Here is a 17,598-nt window from a genome sequence, read left to right on the forward strand (position 1 = left end):
AAAGTGTTTGTTATCAGGTGGGGGGGGGGGGGGGTTCAGTTCATAATACATTACAGTTCACTTTTTGATCAACATACATAATATCGTCAAAGTAATTTCAGGCTTTCTGGTCTGTTTAACAGAAGACAAAGTATTTTTTATTAAAATCCTCAAAAGTACGGTTACTTTTTTTTTTTCCAGAAAAACTTTTTTTTCCCTTTTTTAAGGTTAAAAATGTTATGCAACCGTTGCTGCCTCGGCTAGCAGTAAAGTGCAAGAAAGTTGCCACATTTAAGTTATAACCATGCTTTTAGCATCACTTCGAGGTTCTGTCTAGCACCTCAGGACAGGTAGAGGGTGATTCTCTTTACTAAGGAATACGTATCGGTCATCAGAAAGCCGAGCTTGTTAGCTTAAGGTTGAGTCCCTTTCAGATCATGTATCAAAGTGCCTTGTGATTAGCTCGCCTCGTTCAGCCTAGTTTTCCGTGGGATGTATCTAAGCTTATATTTGCAACTTGCAATTTCCCTCTGTGTGTCTATCCAATGAAGCGTGAAATGGTGCCTGAGAGATTACAGTGGAGAGCAAGGAACGCGGCCGCCTCGCACAATTGTCGCTGGAAAGAAGATTGGTCTGCAAGCCTCATCACACAGAGAAGAAGGACATACTGCATGTAACAATGTGTTTCACCAGCAAAGCGACAGATCTGATCGGATCAGCTCAATGAGAAGCTATACAGACAGCAAAACAATGCTCATGTTCATATGCAATGCCCAGTGGAGCCGGAGCCTTGGAGCAGAGGTGGAGCCATTGGTTAATATGGGTTGGGGGTTTGGGCAACCCATTTTCAGGGTTGGAGCGTAACTAGGATTAATGGGGCCCCATAAAAAAAAAAAAAAAAAAAAGTATGAGCCCCATATATTCTAGTATCTAGGGGGTAGTGTATCACACCCCACCCCCCAGACAGCGCTCAAAGCGGCTCTCACAGCTGCCGTCACCCTCCCCTCTGGGACAACGCTTAGAGAGGCCCTCACATTGCAACAGTACCCCCCTCCCCACACACATACACACATCAGGATAGCGCTGAGCAACTGAGCACCGTCCTGAGGCGGTTTACAGGGGGTTGTCTCTGTGAACCGCTCTGAGCATCATCCTGGGGGAGGGGGGGTCCCTGTGAGAGCCGCACTGCCCTGGGGGAGGAGGGCTTATTGGCTGTATGTGTGACCCGCTCTTAGGGTAGGAGGTTGGACAGTCAGCTAGTACCATGGAGGCAGGTCACGCTCTTCCAGGATGGGCCCCAGGGCAGCTGCGTGGTCTGCCCAAATGGTAGCTATGTCACTGATAATATATTGGCCAAGGTAGAGTACTCTGGCTGTTCTCCCTCTCTGGAAGAACTAACATTTCTTCTATTGGAGATATATCTGTCCCCATGCACTGATATCGAGGGCTGCGGCAGCTTCTATTTATACATGTAACCACTGTGAGTATATTACAAATGTTTAGGCCACATGTATCCTATTCCCCTTTAAGGCATTCACTAATACAAGGGGAGCAGGACTGATTCTATAGCAGATATCAATCTCTAATCATTAGTTACCGGCAGGATTCACAGATATGGATCTTACCAATCATAACTTGCCGGTGGCACATTTGAGTGATATGTGGCCCCAGGAGCGTTACGGCCAAAGGCAAAGTATTTATGACGGCCAGGAACGGCTCAGCAAGGACAGACTTACTTTATTCAAGGTAATAACGCTTTAAAACTTTTGGAGTGTGAAATAATAGGTCTAACATGCGTGCGGGTAATAGTTACAGAGCAGCCCATAAGAGTGTCATCCTGGAGACCCCAAGCCCAAGGTCAACCACCTCATTTGGTTTGGTCAGTAAAAGAGTGTAGACTGGTTGTCAGTAACTTCATGGGGGTGCAGACCCTCCTCGATGCTATTGGGCAACACATTACATAAAAGTCAAATATGGGAGAAGCTTTTTAGTAAATAAAACCAATACGGCTCTAACCCTATGTTACTAATACAATGTACCTGGATGCCCAAACTGCACACTATATGGCCGCCGTATTGGTATTCCTAGGATTCGGATACACTGAATGACTTATATATGGTTATGTATCATCTTTTCATGTCTTACTTTGGAATAAATGTTGCAAATTCAATAGTAAATACATCACTTATATGCAAGCCATTAGACCTTGGTAATTTTTTGTGATCTCCACTGACTTAGAACTTATACCGGCATAATATATTCAGTAGAGCGTGCAGATTGAATTGTGTGTAGATCTACTACCGTGCAAATAAATAGCAGGGGGCTCGGATCCACAGACTAAAGTACTATCTGCCTATCTGCTAATTCAGGACCTTTCCCTATAGAGAACCCGAATATACGTGTCCCCCCGAATCATTCCATTATTTTAGATTAACACAAACCCTATATATGTGTTGAAGTTAGCAGCAAACAGCTAGACAGAGCTGAAATCTCCCATCTACTATCTGAAGGCTATAGCACCATAGATCTGTGTTTGTAATTAATTGTAAGAGCCCTAAAAGTTGTTTAATAGCCACTTACTGACATTTATCGTCGCCGTAATGAGCAGTGTAGCAGCTGTGAAACAATCTATGATTGACAATAATTGTAGCAGAAGAAGAATTGCACCGGGTTACCTATTTAGAAATACTAATGGGCTCAGAAGTCATTTACTCTGCCAGCTTGAGAAACCCTGCCGAGAAATGCCCGTCCCATGGACCTGAATATTAAAAATCATCATCGGCTCGTGAATCCCGCAATAGATTTCTCACTGCTTGAGTAAGGGTATGACCGATGGCGGCCCGGCTAATAACAGCGACATGGGGCCCTGCTTGATTCAATCCGGCCTTGTAATGAACTTAAAGGGAATGTGTCATCAGAAAATGACTTCTTGTATAAATAATGATTTTATGTTAAACATATTTTTTAAGGAATTTTTGGTGACATTTTTCTCATTTTCCATTTTATATTTAGATTATAAAATAATCCTGATATTTTGCAGTTTTCATTCTCACCACTGCGGCTAAAACTAAGCTGAGCCTTTCTGCTGTGTCTGTGATGATAAGGAGGAGGTTGCAGTAAAGTGATCTGTACAGCATTGCAGCGTCATTCGACACCAGTAGCTAGAGGAGACAATAGCAGCTCCATGGGAATGACCTCTTCACAGGTCACAGAGCGCGCTCAGTAATGTCTCACATTCATCTCAAGGGACAGACTGTCTATTGTCATCTATGTCCAGGAGTCTTACTGTAAAGCATGTCACTAAATGGTGTTAAGAACAGCCCAGGCAATATGGCTGCCCCCATAACAATGTACAAAAGTGAAATAATAAATAAATAATAAAAGAATAAATAATAAAAGAACAAGTTTTAGTATCTGACTAATAATTAAAAGAAAATTTAGATGACACCTTCCCTTTAAAGACTAGAGTTTCCCTACATAGGGGAGTTCTCTATTGTAAATTTGTTCAATATACAGAAGTCGTGTAGCGTAATTATGATTCAAACGTGAAAATGGAAGAAAATGGTAAAGGAGAGAAACCTTATTAAAATTGGTGCAAAAGAAAAGTGGAGAAGCCGCCCGGAGCTGCCAGTCACACAGGGAACTCCTCCGCTTTCCTTCTGCTTAATCTGCTGATTCCAACTGATTCCTGGCTCCCGGCATCCACGGCATATGACGGCCGCCCAGTCACTTACCACAAAGTGCTCCGTGCGCTGGCGAGCTCGTTTGCTTTATGTAACATCGCTTCTCATTAAATGTGTTCCATCAAATCGTCATACGGAAATAGATTTCTAATAGGACCCGAGCTTTACCTGTACATCTAAAGTCTACTGAAATGTCAGTCCTTTTAAAGTCCAAAGTGAAATAATCTCATGAAAAGTATATTACGCTTCCGTAAATTTCGAGATCCATGAAATAGTGCAAGGCAAAGCACTGTGCAAAACTGCCTATTATCCTGGGTGCGTCACCCAGCTCGTCTCCGACACCCTTTATAATCCTCTTTACTGGATAGAACGACAACTTCTACTGATCATATACGTTTCAGTACATAAAGGTACCCAGTGCATACTCACCATATTTAACCCTTGCCTGTCGCTCTAGTGAGATAAAGCATTATATGTTGCAGACAACCAGAGAAACCACGCTTATGCTGTTTGCTTTGTCCCGAAACCACTGTAACCGGGTGCTAAATGAACTTTCACCTTCTAAGACAATGGCTGTAGCAATACAGAATATTCAGACTAGTTTAATGGGCCCTTGACCTGTTTTCCAAAAGGAAATTGGGGGGGGGGGGGGGGGGGGAAAACTCAACGGAAAAGCGTGTCTGATTTAGTGTCCACAGCTGCGAGTCCAACATCCGGCATTGTCCGTCAGTCAGCAATCACTGCGGGTCATACACAACTAATATTGGTAAGGTACCAGAGCAGCAAGGGTTCTCAGCATCTCCATAAGCTTATATTCTGGACATTTCATATCTTACCGTATAAAAGAATTCTTGGTGGTCTCTCCCCTTAAAAACGCATGTTATTGTTGGTGGACAGTGCCGTAGAAGAGGGGCTTAATGGTTGTGGTGCCCCACATCTCTGCCCACATTGATGCTGAAGCCCCACCCCTCCATGGCATCATTGTTGTCTAGGCCCTGCCCCATCTGCAGCCATTGGAATGGGCCAGGCTAGAGGCCTAGACCCTCCCCCCTCTGATTCAACTATCACAGAGAGGGCAGTGGCTAAGCCTCTAGGTCAGCCCATTATGATGGGGTGGGGCCTAGGCACTAATGTGGGAGGAGATATAGGGGAACCACAGCCATTAAGCCCCGCCCCGACGGCACTGTAGACCAATAACATGCATTTTTAAAGGAGAGAGAACACCAAGAAAGCCTTTATACGGTATGATATGAAATGTCCAGAATATAAGTTTAAGAAGATGCTGACATGAAAAGGAGGGGACAATATCCCTTAAACCTTCCTTTTACCTGATGAGTGTGAGGTGTGTAGTAAATCAAAGGCGATAACTGCAAAAAATAAATATATATTCTATTGTACGTTGTTGCTTGGATAAGAACAACCAATCTGACCTATTATTCTGTATGTATGCAGCAGACTAGTGGACATTCTCCTTTAAGGTGTCCTGTATATTAGGTTTTTGTATTTTTTTTTATATTAGATACCTATTGAGTATGTTACACAGGAAAAGCAGCAATTTTACAATCAGTGATGTCACCGATTCCTCGTGAACTGCGATTTCGGCTCCAAATGGCTGGACAGACGAGTGAACCGATGGGGCAGATTTTGTACGATTTCCAGCTGCATTTCTTAGGAAATAAGAAAATGTTACAAAATTTGCGGCAAACCCAAAAACATCCCCACATCTTAGGTTCTCCATTACCTGTAATGGATACATCTGCAACAGCTTTACTGTATGTAACCAAGTAAGTGAAAGGTCTGTACGCTGAATTCCTTGATGCTCATAAGTTCAACTTCGGCGTATGAAGCGCTGATATAGGTGGTAGACTGAAAACGCGTGGTAAAAAAAATGCCAACAATAAATATCAGGAGTGGTGCTCGAAGGAATACGAAAATATAATGTATCCAATTCCATAAAGATTACGGAACTGATTTTGGCTATGTCCAGAGTGCACATAAAAAGAGCCTCCGCGGCACTCGCTGTACATTGTGGGTGTTGGATACAACTGAAACAAAGACATGGAACTATGGTAAGTGCAGAAGCCTTGAGGGTAAGCAGAGGCGGAGATGTGCCGGCCCCTGATATGTAGACGGATGCAGCAGGTTCCCTCTGAATACTTAGGTAAGCAGCTTTCTGTAAATGCAGTAAGTACACACAGAGCCCAGGAACTAATCTCGCTAATGATATACAGTACATGTGTTCATACCGTTCAGACATAGATTTTGCAGCAATGTTTACCTGCCGGGTTTCTCAGACAGGAGAAGGGCCCATCTTTAAACAGTTTTTGCCCTTTCTGTCAGTCCAAGGTAAGCTAGGAAGGAGTGCTTGGGTGTGGTGACACCAGGGGGCGCCGTTTGAGGTCTGGGGGGGTGGAATGTGACATCATAATGGTTCTTAGGAAAGAGCATTGTTAAGGGAATGAGATGAGCAAATTCTGAGTTCTGGTACCTATCCAAGCACGATAAGTTACCGTTTACTGCAAAGGCTTTAAGTGCTAAATGTGTCTCCATGCCGCTGCTTTGAGCAGCAGACATGGCCACCGTTTGGAGAGCCTGTGAGGCAGACATGACGGAGAGAGGCGACAAGAGGCTCCTAGTGTCACTGACAGGAAGGACCGGGACGGCCTCTTTCAGGTTTGCGGTCTGGATTTTTTTCTCTTCTTCCGAGAACTCGCCATTTTGGTGCTTCTTCACGTGACGGCTGAAGACGAAAGGGTGGGTGGTCTTAAAGAGGCACTCCTCGCAGCTGAAGGTCTGGCGGGGAGAGTGCTTGAGCTTCTTGTGCAAATTGAGATTGTCTTTGCGCTTGCAGCTGTAGCTGCACTGGTCACAGTGAAAGGGGCGCTCTCCTGTGTGGACACGCACATGCTCAATCAGCTTATTGGCCGTCTTTGAGAGGTAGCCACACTGGTCACACTTGTAATGATTCCCAAGACGATGCTCTCGGATGTGCACTTCCAGCTCCAGCTGGTTTGCCTTGACCGTCTTGCAGATCCGACACTTGTACTCCATCTTATAGTGCGTTTTCAAGTGACATTCCATGGCTGCAGGGCGGTTTGTGGAGTAAATGCAGAATGGGCACCTAGTAAAAAAAAAAAAAAAAAAAAAATCACAAAAAGAAATAGGCAGTTAGTCTTAGACCTGTCTTTCTGTCCTCCCAATGGGATCACAAAAACGAAGAAGTTGTATGGACTGTCCATGGGGGATGGGGGGGGTACAAGACAGAAGGAGCTGTTAATGGACAATGCCATTAAGTCTAATGTAATATAATATCATATTGAGTAATTGTTATTAAAAGCTGTTCCAGGTCTCTTTTGTCACCATATCAGAGAAGAAGAGGTTTATCTTGGGGATATACAGCTTTCTATGATATAATTCAGGATTTTCTGTATAAATGCAATTATATAAATGCAGAATTGTAAAGTGCTGCGGAATATGTTGGCGTTATACAAATAACAATGATTATTAAATGCTGCCTCTGACATTCTGCACTCCTGTCTTCCCTTTCCTACACTTAGCAATTGACAGCTTTACTGAGCTCCAAACTTTGCGGATCGTTCATAAATGTCACAGATGGGAGAACCTCTTTGAAGGGGAACTATCAGCAGGTCAGACGCTGAGGAGGAAGGTATGTCTATTACCTTCCTCTTCAGCGCCGGTCTTGCACTGTTAGTCAGCGTCATCTTCGGCCGGGAGCACTGTTAAGAGCCCTGCCCCGCCCCCACAGAGTCATCAGGCCTGCCCACTCCACTGATTATCTTTAGAAGTAGCAGGCTGGATGATGCTGCGGGGCGAGCAGTGCTTCCGGGCGACATAGCTTCCTCCTCAGCGTCCCGGGCGCTATAGGGGTCTATCAGCAGGTTAGACTCTTCAATATTCAATAAACTTTTTCAATATTATACAGATAAAACTGTGTTTTTGATCGTGATTAATAGCTGCTTCTAAGTACACAAAAATTACAGAGAGAGATATTTTTTTTTTTAAGGGAGAACACTATAATGCAGGGATAGGGAACCTTGGGCACTCCAGCTGTTGCAAAACTACAATTCCAACCATGCCTGGACAGCCAAAGTTTAGCTTTGGCTGTCCAGGCATTTTGGGAATTGTAGTTTTGCAACAGCTGGAGGGCCAAAGGTTCCCTATTTCTGCTATAATGTGTATATGAGACGTGTACAATGGAGAGTCCCAGATAACCAATGCTTCTATTACATATTACAAGTACATGCATGAATTAAAAACTGCCAAAAATAATTTTTTCTTTATATAAAATATTAAAAAACCAGCGCTCTGCTTTGGCGGCTGATCTGACTTGTTACTGGAGATGGACTCCATGTAAGTTTATGAAGCCAGTCTCATTTATTGCCCAGCCATGTGCTACTTCCGGCTGTACCTTGTGATTGCGAGGGTCTCAGCCCTAAGACCCTGACTGACCAAACCTTTGACATGTCTGTGTGATATGTCAGAGGTTTCTTTTTAACATGACGGTAATACTCTGATAAGTTATCAATAAGGAAGCGATAGAATTGTGTATTCATATCTGCATATACAATACTGAAAGAATAGCTTGTAAACAGATACATAAATAATCAGATGAAATACAACAGGATTGTACAGATGCTTAACACAGGAAAAGTTTTTGTACTTGCTTTCCTTACTTGAGCCCACCGGTAGGGACTGTGTGGCATTTCTTGTGTTCTACCAGCTGTTCCGGCGTCTTCATGAACTTATGGCACACGTCACACTCATACATTCGAGTGATCAGGTGGATCTGCAGGTGTCGCTCAAACATGGGTTTGGTTTTGCAGACGAAATTGCAGAAGACACATTCAAAACCTGTAAGTACAGTATTACAAGACCCCATTAGGGGAGGGGCTGGTGGGCAGTCAGATTCTGGAAATATCTAAAATGGGAATAAATAAAACAGATTAACCCCAATCAACTAGTGCCAGAAAGTGTCAAAGATTTGTAATTTACTTCTATTAAAAGAATCTCAAGTCTTCCAGTACTTATCATCTGCTGTGTGTCCTGCAGGAAGTGGTCTATTCTTTCCAGTCTAGAGAGCAGAAGAGGTTTTCTATAGAGATTTGCTGCTGCTCTGAACAGTTCCTGACATGGACAGAGGTGGCAGCAGAGAGCACTGTGTCTGACTGGCAATAATACACCACCTCTCTGGCAATTTCTGGCACCAGTTGATGTAGTTCACCCCAATAAATTTTTCTTTCACAACTTTAATCTCTCCAGTCTCTGTACACTAGGTGGACTGGGAATCGTATTGTCAGAACACATGATAATTATTCCAGCGGCCTGTGTCCACAACAATTACCTTTGTCAGATTTCTCTTCACTGCTAACAAAAGGCTGGGAGCCGTGTCCTACAGAAATAACCAACAAGCTGTTTGTAGTCTGGGTTCTTAGTGGGGTGTCCGAGTCTTCTTTACTGTTGGCTGAATCACTAAGTGCTGACAATGAGGAAGAAGAGGGGCTGACGGATTCACTGGGGGTCTTTCTTTCATCTCCTAAGAAAAGAGAAATCGCTGTTATAAACTGCACAATAATTCCAGATAATTTTCCTAGTCACAGGGCTCCATGTCAGACATAGGCCAGATACACAGGGCTCCATGTCATACATAGACCAGATACACAGGACTCCATGTCAGACATAGACCAGATACACAGGGCTCCATGTCAGACATAGACCAGATACACGGGGCTCCATGTCAGACATAGACCAGATACACGGGGCTCCGTGTCATACATAGACCAGATACACAGGGCTCCATGTCAGACATAGACCAGATACACAGGGCTCCATGTCAGACATAGACCAGATACACAGGGCTCCATGTCAGACATAGACCAGATACACAGGGCTCCGTGTCATACATAGACCAGATACACAGGGCTCCATGTCAGACATAGACCAGATACACAGGGCTCCATGTCAGACATAGACCAGATACACGGGGCTCCGTGTCATACATAGACCAGATACACAGGGCTCCATGTCAGACATAGACCAGATACACAGGGCTCCATGTCAGACATAGACCAGATACACAGGGCTCCATGTCAGACATAGACCAGATACACAGGGCTCCATGTCAGACATAGGCCAGATACACAGGACCCAATGTCAGACATAGGCCAGATACACAGGGCTCCATGTCAGACATAGGCCAGATACACAGGACTCCATGTCAGACATAGGCCAGATACACAGGGCTCCATGTCAGACATAGGCCAGATACACAGGACTCCATGTCAGACATAGGCCAGATACACAGGACTCCATGTCAGACATAGGCCAGATACACAGGGCTCCATGTCAGACATATGCCAGATACACAGCTCCATGTCAGACATAGGCCAGATACACAGGGCTCTAGGGCTGGGCGATATAAACGATATGCCAAAATATCGTCATCAATTCGGTTGACGATATAGATTTTTGGCATATCGTCATATTGCGATATACCACGGAGCGGTAGTGAATAAGCTTCTCACTTACCGCTCCGTGGTACCGCGCTGCAGGGCCTTCCGTTCACGCATAGTCAGCGCGCTAGCGCGCTGATGCGTGTGACGTCAGGTCTCCCAGTGCATGCTGGGAAGAAGACGCGGCCCGTCTCGCCTCGCGGACTCCATCAGCCAGCCCTGCAGGAAAGGTAAGTAGCAGAGGGGTCGGGGGCGGCAGATGGCTTGGCATGGGGCTGATGATGGCCCTGGCTGGGGGGACATGATGGCTGGCACATGAAATGGCTGGAAAACTGAGAAGGGCTGATGACTGGCAACGGGGGGCTGATGACTGGCAACGGGGGGCTGATGACTGGCAACGGGGGGCTGATGACTGGCAAGGCGGGTGATAACTGGCACAAGGGAGGGCTGATGACTGGCACAGGGTGGGCTGATGGCATAGGGGAAGGCTGATGACTGGCAAGGGGGGCTGATGACTGGCGCAAGGGGGGCTGATGGCACAGGGGAGGGCTGATCACTGGCACAGGGTGGGCTGATGGCACAGGGGAAGGCTGATGACTGGCAAGGGGGGTGATAACTGGCACAAAGGGGGCTGAAGGCATAGGGGAGGGCTGATCACTGGCACAGGGGAAGGCTGATGACTGGCAAGGGGGGGGGTGAGTATACACACAAAAAATTTTTTATATATCGTGATATATCGTTATATCGTGCATGCATCAAATTATATCGTGATATAAATTTTAGGCCATATCGCCCAGCCCTACAGGGCTCCATGTCAGACATAGGCCAGATACACGGAGCTCCATGTCAGACATAGGCCAGATACACGGGGCTCCATGTCAGACATAGGCCAGATACACGAAGCTCCATGTCAGACATAGGCCAGATACACGGGGCTCCATGTCAGACATAGGCCAGATACACGGGGCTCCGTGTCAGACATAGGCCAGATACACGGGGCTCCATGTCAGACATAGGCCAGATACACGGGGCTCAGTGTCAGACATAGGCCAGATACAGGGGGCTCCATGTCATACATAGACCAGATACACAGGACTTCATGTCAGACATAGGCCAGATACACAGGACTCCATGTCAGACATAGGCCAGATACACAGGACTCCATGTCAGACATAGGCCAGATACACGGGGCTCAGTGTCAGACATAGGCCAGATACAGGGGGCTCCATGTCATACATAGGCCAGATACACAGGACTCCATGTCAGACATAGGCCAGATACACAGGACTCCATGTCAGACATAGGCCAGATACACGGGGCTCCATGTCAGACATAGGCCAGATACACGGGGCTCCGTGTCATACATAGGCCAGATACACGGGGCTCCATGTCATACATAGGCCAGATACACAGGACTCCATGTCAGACATAGACCAGATACAGGGGGCTCCATGTCAGACATAGGTCAGATACACAGCTCCATGTCAGACATAGGCCAGATACACAGGACTCCATGTCAGACATAGGCCAGATACACAGCTCCATGTCAGACATAGGCCAGATACACGGGGCTCCATGTCATACATAGGCCAGATACACGGGGCTCCATGTCAGACATAGGCCAGATACACGGGGCTCCATGTCAGACATAGGCCAGATACACGGGGCTCCATGTCAGACATAGGCCAGATACAGGGGGCTCCATGTCAGACATAGGCCAGATACAGGGGGCTCCATGTCAGACATAGGTCAGATACACAGGGCTCCATGTCACACATATGCCAGATACACAGGACTCCATGTCACACATAGGCCAGATACATGGGGCTCCATGTCACACATAGGTCAGATACACAGGACTCTATGTCACACATAGGCCAGATACACGGGCTCCATGTCAGACTAGGCCAGATTAGCGGGGCTCCATGTCAGACATAGGCCAGATTAGCGGGGCTCCATGTCAGACATAGGCCAGATTACCGGGGCTCCATGCCAGACATAGGCCAGATTAGCGGGGCTCCATGTCAGACATAGGCCAGATACACGAAGCTGCACGTGAGACATAGGCCAGATACACAGGACTCCATGTCAGACATAGGCCAGATACACAGGACTCCATGTCATACATTGGCCTATGTATGACATGGAGTCCTGTGTATCTGGCCTATGTCTGACATAGAGCCCTGTGTATCTGGCCTATGTCTGACATGGAGCTGTGTATCTGGCCTATGTCTGACATGGTGCCCCGTGTATCTGACCTATGTCTGACATGGAGTCCTGTGTATCAGGCCAGATGTGTACACAGGACTCCATGTCATACATAGGCCAGATACACAGGACTCCATGTCAGACATAGGCCAGATACACAGGGCTCCATGTCAGACATAGGCTAGATACACAGGGCTCCATGTCAGACATAGGCCAGATACACAGGGCTCCATGTCAGACATAGGCCAGATACACAGGGCTCCATGTAAGACATAGGCCAGATACACAGGGCTCCATGTCAGATATAGGTCAGAAACACCAGGCTCCATGTCAGACATAGGTCAGATACACGAGGCTCCATGTCAGACATAGGCCAGATACACGGGGCTCCATGTCAGACATAGACCAGATAAACAGGTTGATATTTTTATTGGTTAAGGTGTGACAGTCTGTTCTGTGCTATAAGATTTTCTGAGGATTCTTCGGCTCACCTGACATGTCTGGTTTAGGAACTACCGTTCCTAGACCCCATGCACAGAGCACCTTTCCTTACCTGAGTGTTTGGTGCTGATGTGGCTCCTCATATCCGCTTCCTCCATGGTGACAAAGTCACAAGCACTGCAGCAAATTGAATACATCCATTGTTCCTTGTCTACATGAAGAGACATGTGGCTCACAAACTGGACATTCAGCTCGGTTTCAAAGCCACAAACATGACAGCTATAGAGGTAATAGAGAGAAACGTCAGGTCCCTCACATCACACAGCCACACAGTTTAAATAATGTTCACACACTATTACCATCCCGAATACAGACAAAATCATACATCATTAAAGGAGAATTCTCATCTCAGCTAGCACAGTTAGGCTGGGTTCATACTGCGTTTTTGCAATACGTTTTTTCATCCATTTTATGCAAAAAAAACTGATGCATTTGTGTGGATCCGTTATGATCTGCTTTTCCATTGACTTCCATTATAAAAGGAAAAACGGATTAAAAAACATTTTTTTTAGTGTACAAAAAAAGTGGTTGATCACATTTTTGTGTAAAAAAACTGATGCAATTTGCGCTTTTTTTTTTTTTTTTTTTTTTTTTTTTTAAATAATGTAAGCCAATGGAAAAAGGGACCAAAATGGATGTACAAAAATGCATCTGTTTCTAGAATAAAACGGATGAAAAAACAGATTGCAAAAAATGCAGTGTGAACCTAGCCTTATAATGTACTTGCAAAACTTATCAAGTTAAATATTTTTGTAAATACATTGTTGACAGCTTGTTGTCTAGGTTACAGACCACCACTCTGACTGGTGTAAGTATAGCTATAATGTAGATGTATAGCAAGATAGTGTACATATACACTGTATAATATATTTAAATATATATATATTTAAATATATATATATTTAAATATATATATAAACACACACAGCAGCCAGACCACTGCTTTTAGAGCAGAGGTGGTTGGTAAACTAGAGAATGAACTTTTAACAATGGGAAGGAAAGATCAGCATATCAGAAGGAGACAAGTTTGCTAAATTAATGTATTTGCCTAAATGTTTAATTTTAACAAATCCTACAAGTAAACCTATATTAGACGAGATAGGGATACCCCTTTAATTATTGTCGACAATACCTTAATGTTATTTACAGACTGGGCATAATTTCAGATAACTCATGTCTCTTATTCTGAGGTTTGGAAATGCTTCTTCATGTTTGGTGGGAACTCTTGGATAAATTGCAGTACCTGCCCCTTGGGGAGTTGTTTGCAACCTCAAAAAGCAAAAGTATAAGCCAGAATAGAAGATTTCCATAAAAACTATGAACTGGTCCGGACGATTTTTGGAAGAGGCGACGTGAAGGATTATTCTTGCGGCTGCTTAACCTCTGCAGCACCGACGGAACAGTAAGAACTTTGAAGAGGGCCCCTCTCTCCAAGTGTATGTATACTGCCGGATGTGTATCATGACATTACACTGCGGAGTATAATGATGATGTTAATTGGGAACTACATGTTCCAGATGCTGCACATCACCTAGCAGAGTCCTCTGGGCAACAGAGAAGCAATGTAGCACTGCCAAATAGAGTTGTAAAGGCTGGTTTGTTGCTAAGTAGAGAGCGCACGGCACCTCAGAAACCAATTCAAACAATCTGGACGGCTTCCCAGGTTACTGTGCACTATTTCACAGGCTTCCAGGAACTCCATGTCCCAGTCAGGGCTACATTACGGACACAATGCTGCCACCGGCTGTTATTTAGTGAACAGGACAAGCGCAGTGGAAGAACCCGGTTCATTATGTTAAAGAGCAAGTGGACAGGTTCAGTGCTTATTTTTAACCACGGACACAGGGCAAAGTATATGAGATTTCCAGGAAGTCTATATTACAGTGCTGTTCAATCAGGAGGAAGGGTTATACCATGCTAATGCACAGTAGCGTATGATCCAAATGCACCAAACTGCAAGAACTTACAATACAATTCACTACAAAAACCAAATATTTTTTATATTTACTTTGATTTATTGGTTGGTTGATTTATCAAAGCAACTTGTTACATACTAAAATCACCTGGTGACAGCGTGCAGGTAAGTCTGGTTTTAGAACAGGCATTGGCATTGGTTATAAAAGGGAACTTGTCATATAAAAAAAGATGTCCAATCCACAAGTATCCTGGTACAAAGTAGGAGGAGCTAAGCGGATCGATATACAGTGGTACTTTGGTTTAAGAGTAACTTGGATTAAGAGCGTTTTGGTTTGAGAGCTCACAGTTTTTCAAAATTGTGACTTGGTTTAAGAGCATTGCTTTGGTTTAAGAGCTCCCTGTACTGGTGGGAGCGCGAGTGGAGGAGGGGCATGGTCTGCATAGAGTGGTCTACAGCACTATACTCTGACCCAGGAAGTCTCCCTCACCTTCCAAATCATAGCAGATTGACTTCAGGCTGGGGCTTACATCAGGGGACAGGACTGTGGGGGGTAATCTCTCCATAGCTGTAACCCCTCTCTCCCCGGACAGAGAGTGCTGCATGTATGTGCCCCCATCTGTCCTGCTCATTCCTCCATGCTCCCTGCAGTCTCTGTCCGCCCTTGTGTTTCCCATCCTCTCCATTACTGTACAGTAACTTATAATATCACAGATTCTGCCATTTCTGAATGTTTGTTTCATTTGTTTTACATGTTATTCAGGATAATAAATCATTATTTTTGGGGTGTGGAACCAATTGTCTCCATTTCTATGATTTTTTATGGGAAAATTTGCTTTGGTTTAAGAGTGGATTTGGATTACAAGCATGGCCCTGGAACGAATTATGCTCGTAATCCAAGGCACCGCTGTGTATAGTTTTGTGAGAAAAGTTCCAGAAGTTATTCATTTATGAAAGTTTTCCTGTAGTGGCCCCACATCTGCTAGTGTCCCTACTGTTATAACTTTCAAAATCTAAATCAACAGTAGATGTGATATAAAGCAAGTCTGTAATGGACATTCATTTTTTATTTTTTTTTGGTTATCGTGGAAAACACGGCACTTTGTATTCTCACTCCTTTTTTTTTTAGAGTCTAAACACAGGAAGTACCGTGTGTCCCAGGTCATCTCCGCTCACAGAGAAGCATTGACATATTGGGCTCTGACTCTCTGTACAGGTCAGACTTTATGTTTTTAGTCTTTTTTCAACTAACACAAGACTAATAGGCTTCAGGAGACAGGACCTGGATACAGTAAGTATAGCTGTTATATAGCTGCCTTCAGGAGACTGGACCTGGATACAGTAAGTATAGCTGTTATATAGCAGCCTTCAGGAGACTGGACCTGGATACAGTAAGTATAGCTGGTATATAGCTGCCTGCAGGAGACTGGACCTGGATACAGTAAGTATAGCAGTTATATAGCTGCCATCAGGAGACTGGACCTGGATTTCTGGTAAGTATAGCTGTTATATAGCAGTCTTTAGGAGACTGGACCTGGATTTCTGGTAAGTATAGCTTTGTTCAACAGCCTAAATAAAAAAGAAAATAATGAATGTAAATTGTAAATTTGCTTTATATCACATCTACTGTTGACTTAGAGCTTGAAAGCTATAACGACAGTGACACTTTCAAAGGAAGCCTTTCATATTGAAAATGCAGCCTAATCTGCAGGCATAAAACTTATAGACCATCATATTCCCCATAACACTGGTATACTAGCAGATGTGAGGCCACCTCAAAAAACGTATTCATAACCTGAAAAAGTTGTTTCTTCAAAATTCTCTAATAGAGCATTCTAGTCGGCTTTCTAGTCCACATAACCTCTTACACGGACGCTACTTCTATCAATTTGATAAGATTAATAATAAATTACTCAACCTTACAAGATGAATTGAAATCGTTAACTTCATTACACAAAAGGACGTAGAAGCCACTGACTATATACAAATATTTCTAACACACAGAGAAGATATTACATCTAAATATATGAGCAGAAACAAAGAACACAATACCAGGAGTACATCTCACCTATAATAATACGGGTTCTTCTTTTTCTCATTGGTGTCAGAGATGACGGCACTGACGATATCTTCGGTATCCGTGCTTACCAACTTCACGGCATGGACAGTTAAGTGCTGGTTCAGGTTCGCCCGGCACTTTGCTGCATACGGGCACAAATGGCACTTGTACTTTCTCTCTTCTGTACAGGAAAATATAAAATCAGTCATAATGAATACAGAATAATAGATATGGAATACAGGAATTTTTTTTTTTTTTTATATTCACCACCTCCCGAGCCCACTTTTTCTTTACTTCCCCAGAACAACCCTTTATAGACATCCTTTCAGATCATTAACATGGAATTCGCAATAATGAATGTGGTACCTGTGTGCAATAACAGATGCCGAGATAAAGTCTGCTGTCGACCAAATACTTTCCCGCAAACATCGCATGGAAAGAGCTGTTCATTCAATTTCCAGGCTGTTAACCCACCAGATGCATCTAGTGCAAGTGCCTCCGTATCTACAGCAGTGGAGAACAAACATGAAGGATAGGTAAAGACTTAAAAAATCAGAAAGATATATAGATTTGTAATTTACTTCTATTTAATAATCTTAAAATATTTATCAAATTTAAAGGGGTACTCCAGCAAAATTCTTTTTCTTTTAAATTAACTAGATCAATATAGATTTTTAATTTAGTTCTATTTAATAATCTCAAGCCTTCCAGTACTTATCAGCTGCTGTAAGTCTTGCATGAAGCGGTGTATTCTTTCCAGTCTGACACATTGCTCTCTGCTGC

General features: G+C 44.1%; 1 protein-coding gene across 4 annotated transcripts in view; it reads right to left on the minus strand.

The window, feature by feature from the left end:
- Nucleotides 1–4,907: 4,907 nt before the first annotated feature.
- The window catches only part of ZNF827 (zinc finger protein 827), a 111,135-nt gene continuing 98,444 nt past the window's right edge, over nucleotides 4,908–17,598 (minus strand). The window contains exons 9-15 of one of the 4 annotated variants that reach the window (XR_011364012.1): nucleotides 17,182–17,319; nucleotides 16,825–16,996; nucleotides 12,894–13,060; nucleotides 9,025–9,216; nucleotides 8,357–8,534; nucleotides 5,404–6,783; nucleotides 4,908–5,329 (exon numbers count right to left, since the gene is read on the minus strand). Coding sequence is in view for 3 of the 4 variants with exons in the window: in XM_069978661.1 (XP_069834762.1) it covers nucleotides 5,976–6,783; nucleotides 8,357–8,534; nucleotides 9,025–9,216; nucleotides 12,894–13,060; nucleotides 16,825–16,996; nucleotides 17,182–17,319 (1,655 nt within the window). In the remaining variant the exon portion in view is untranslated. Of the gene's footprint in view, nucleotides 6,784–8,343; nucleotides 8,535–9,024; nucleotides 9,217–12,893; nucleotides 13,061–16,824; nucleotides 16,997–17,181; nucleotides 17,320–17,598 lie in introns of all 4 variants that reach the window. The other 3 variants (XM_069978661.1, XM_069978662.1, XM_069978663.1) reach the window with 3 other exon arrangements.

Source organism: Dendropsophus ebraccatus, chromosome 7 (genome assembly GCF_027789765.1).
Source record: "Dendropsophus ebraccatus isolate aDenEbr1 chromosome 7, aDenEbr1.pat, whole genome shotgun sequence".
NCBI classification, from domain to species: Eukaryota; Metazoa; Chordata; class Amphibia; order Anura; family Hylidae; genus Dendropsophus; species Dendropsophus ebraccatus.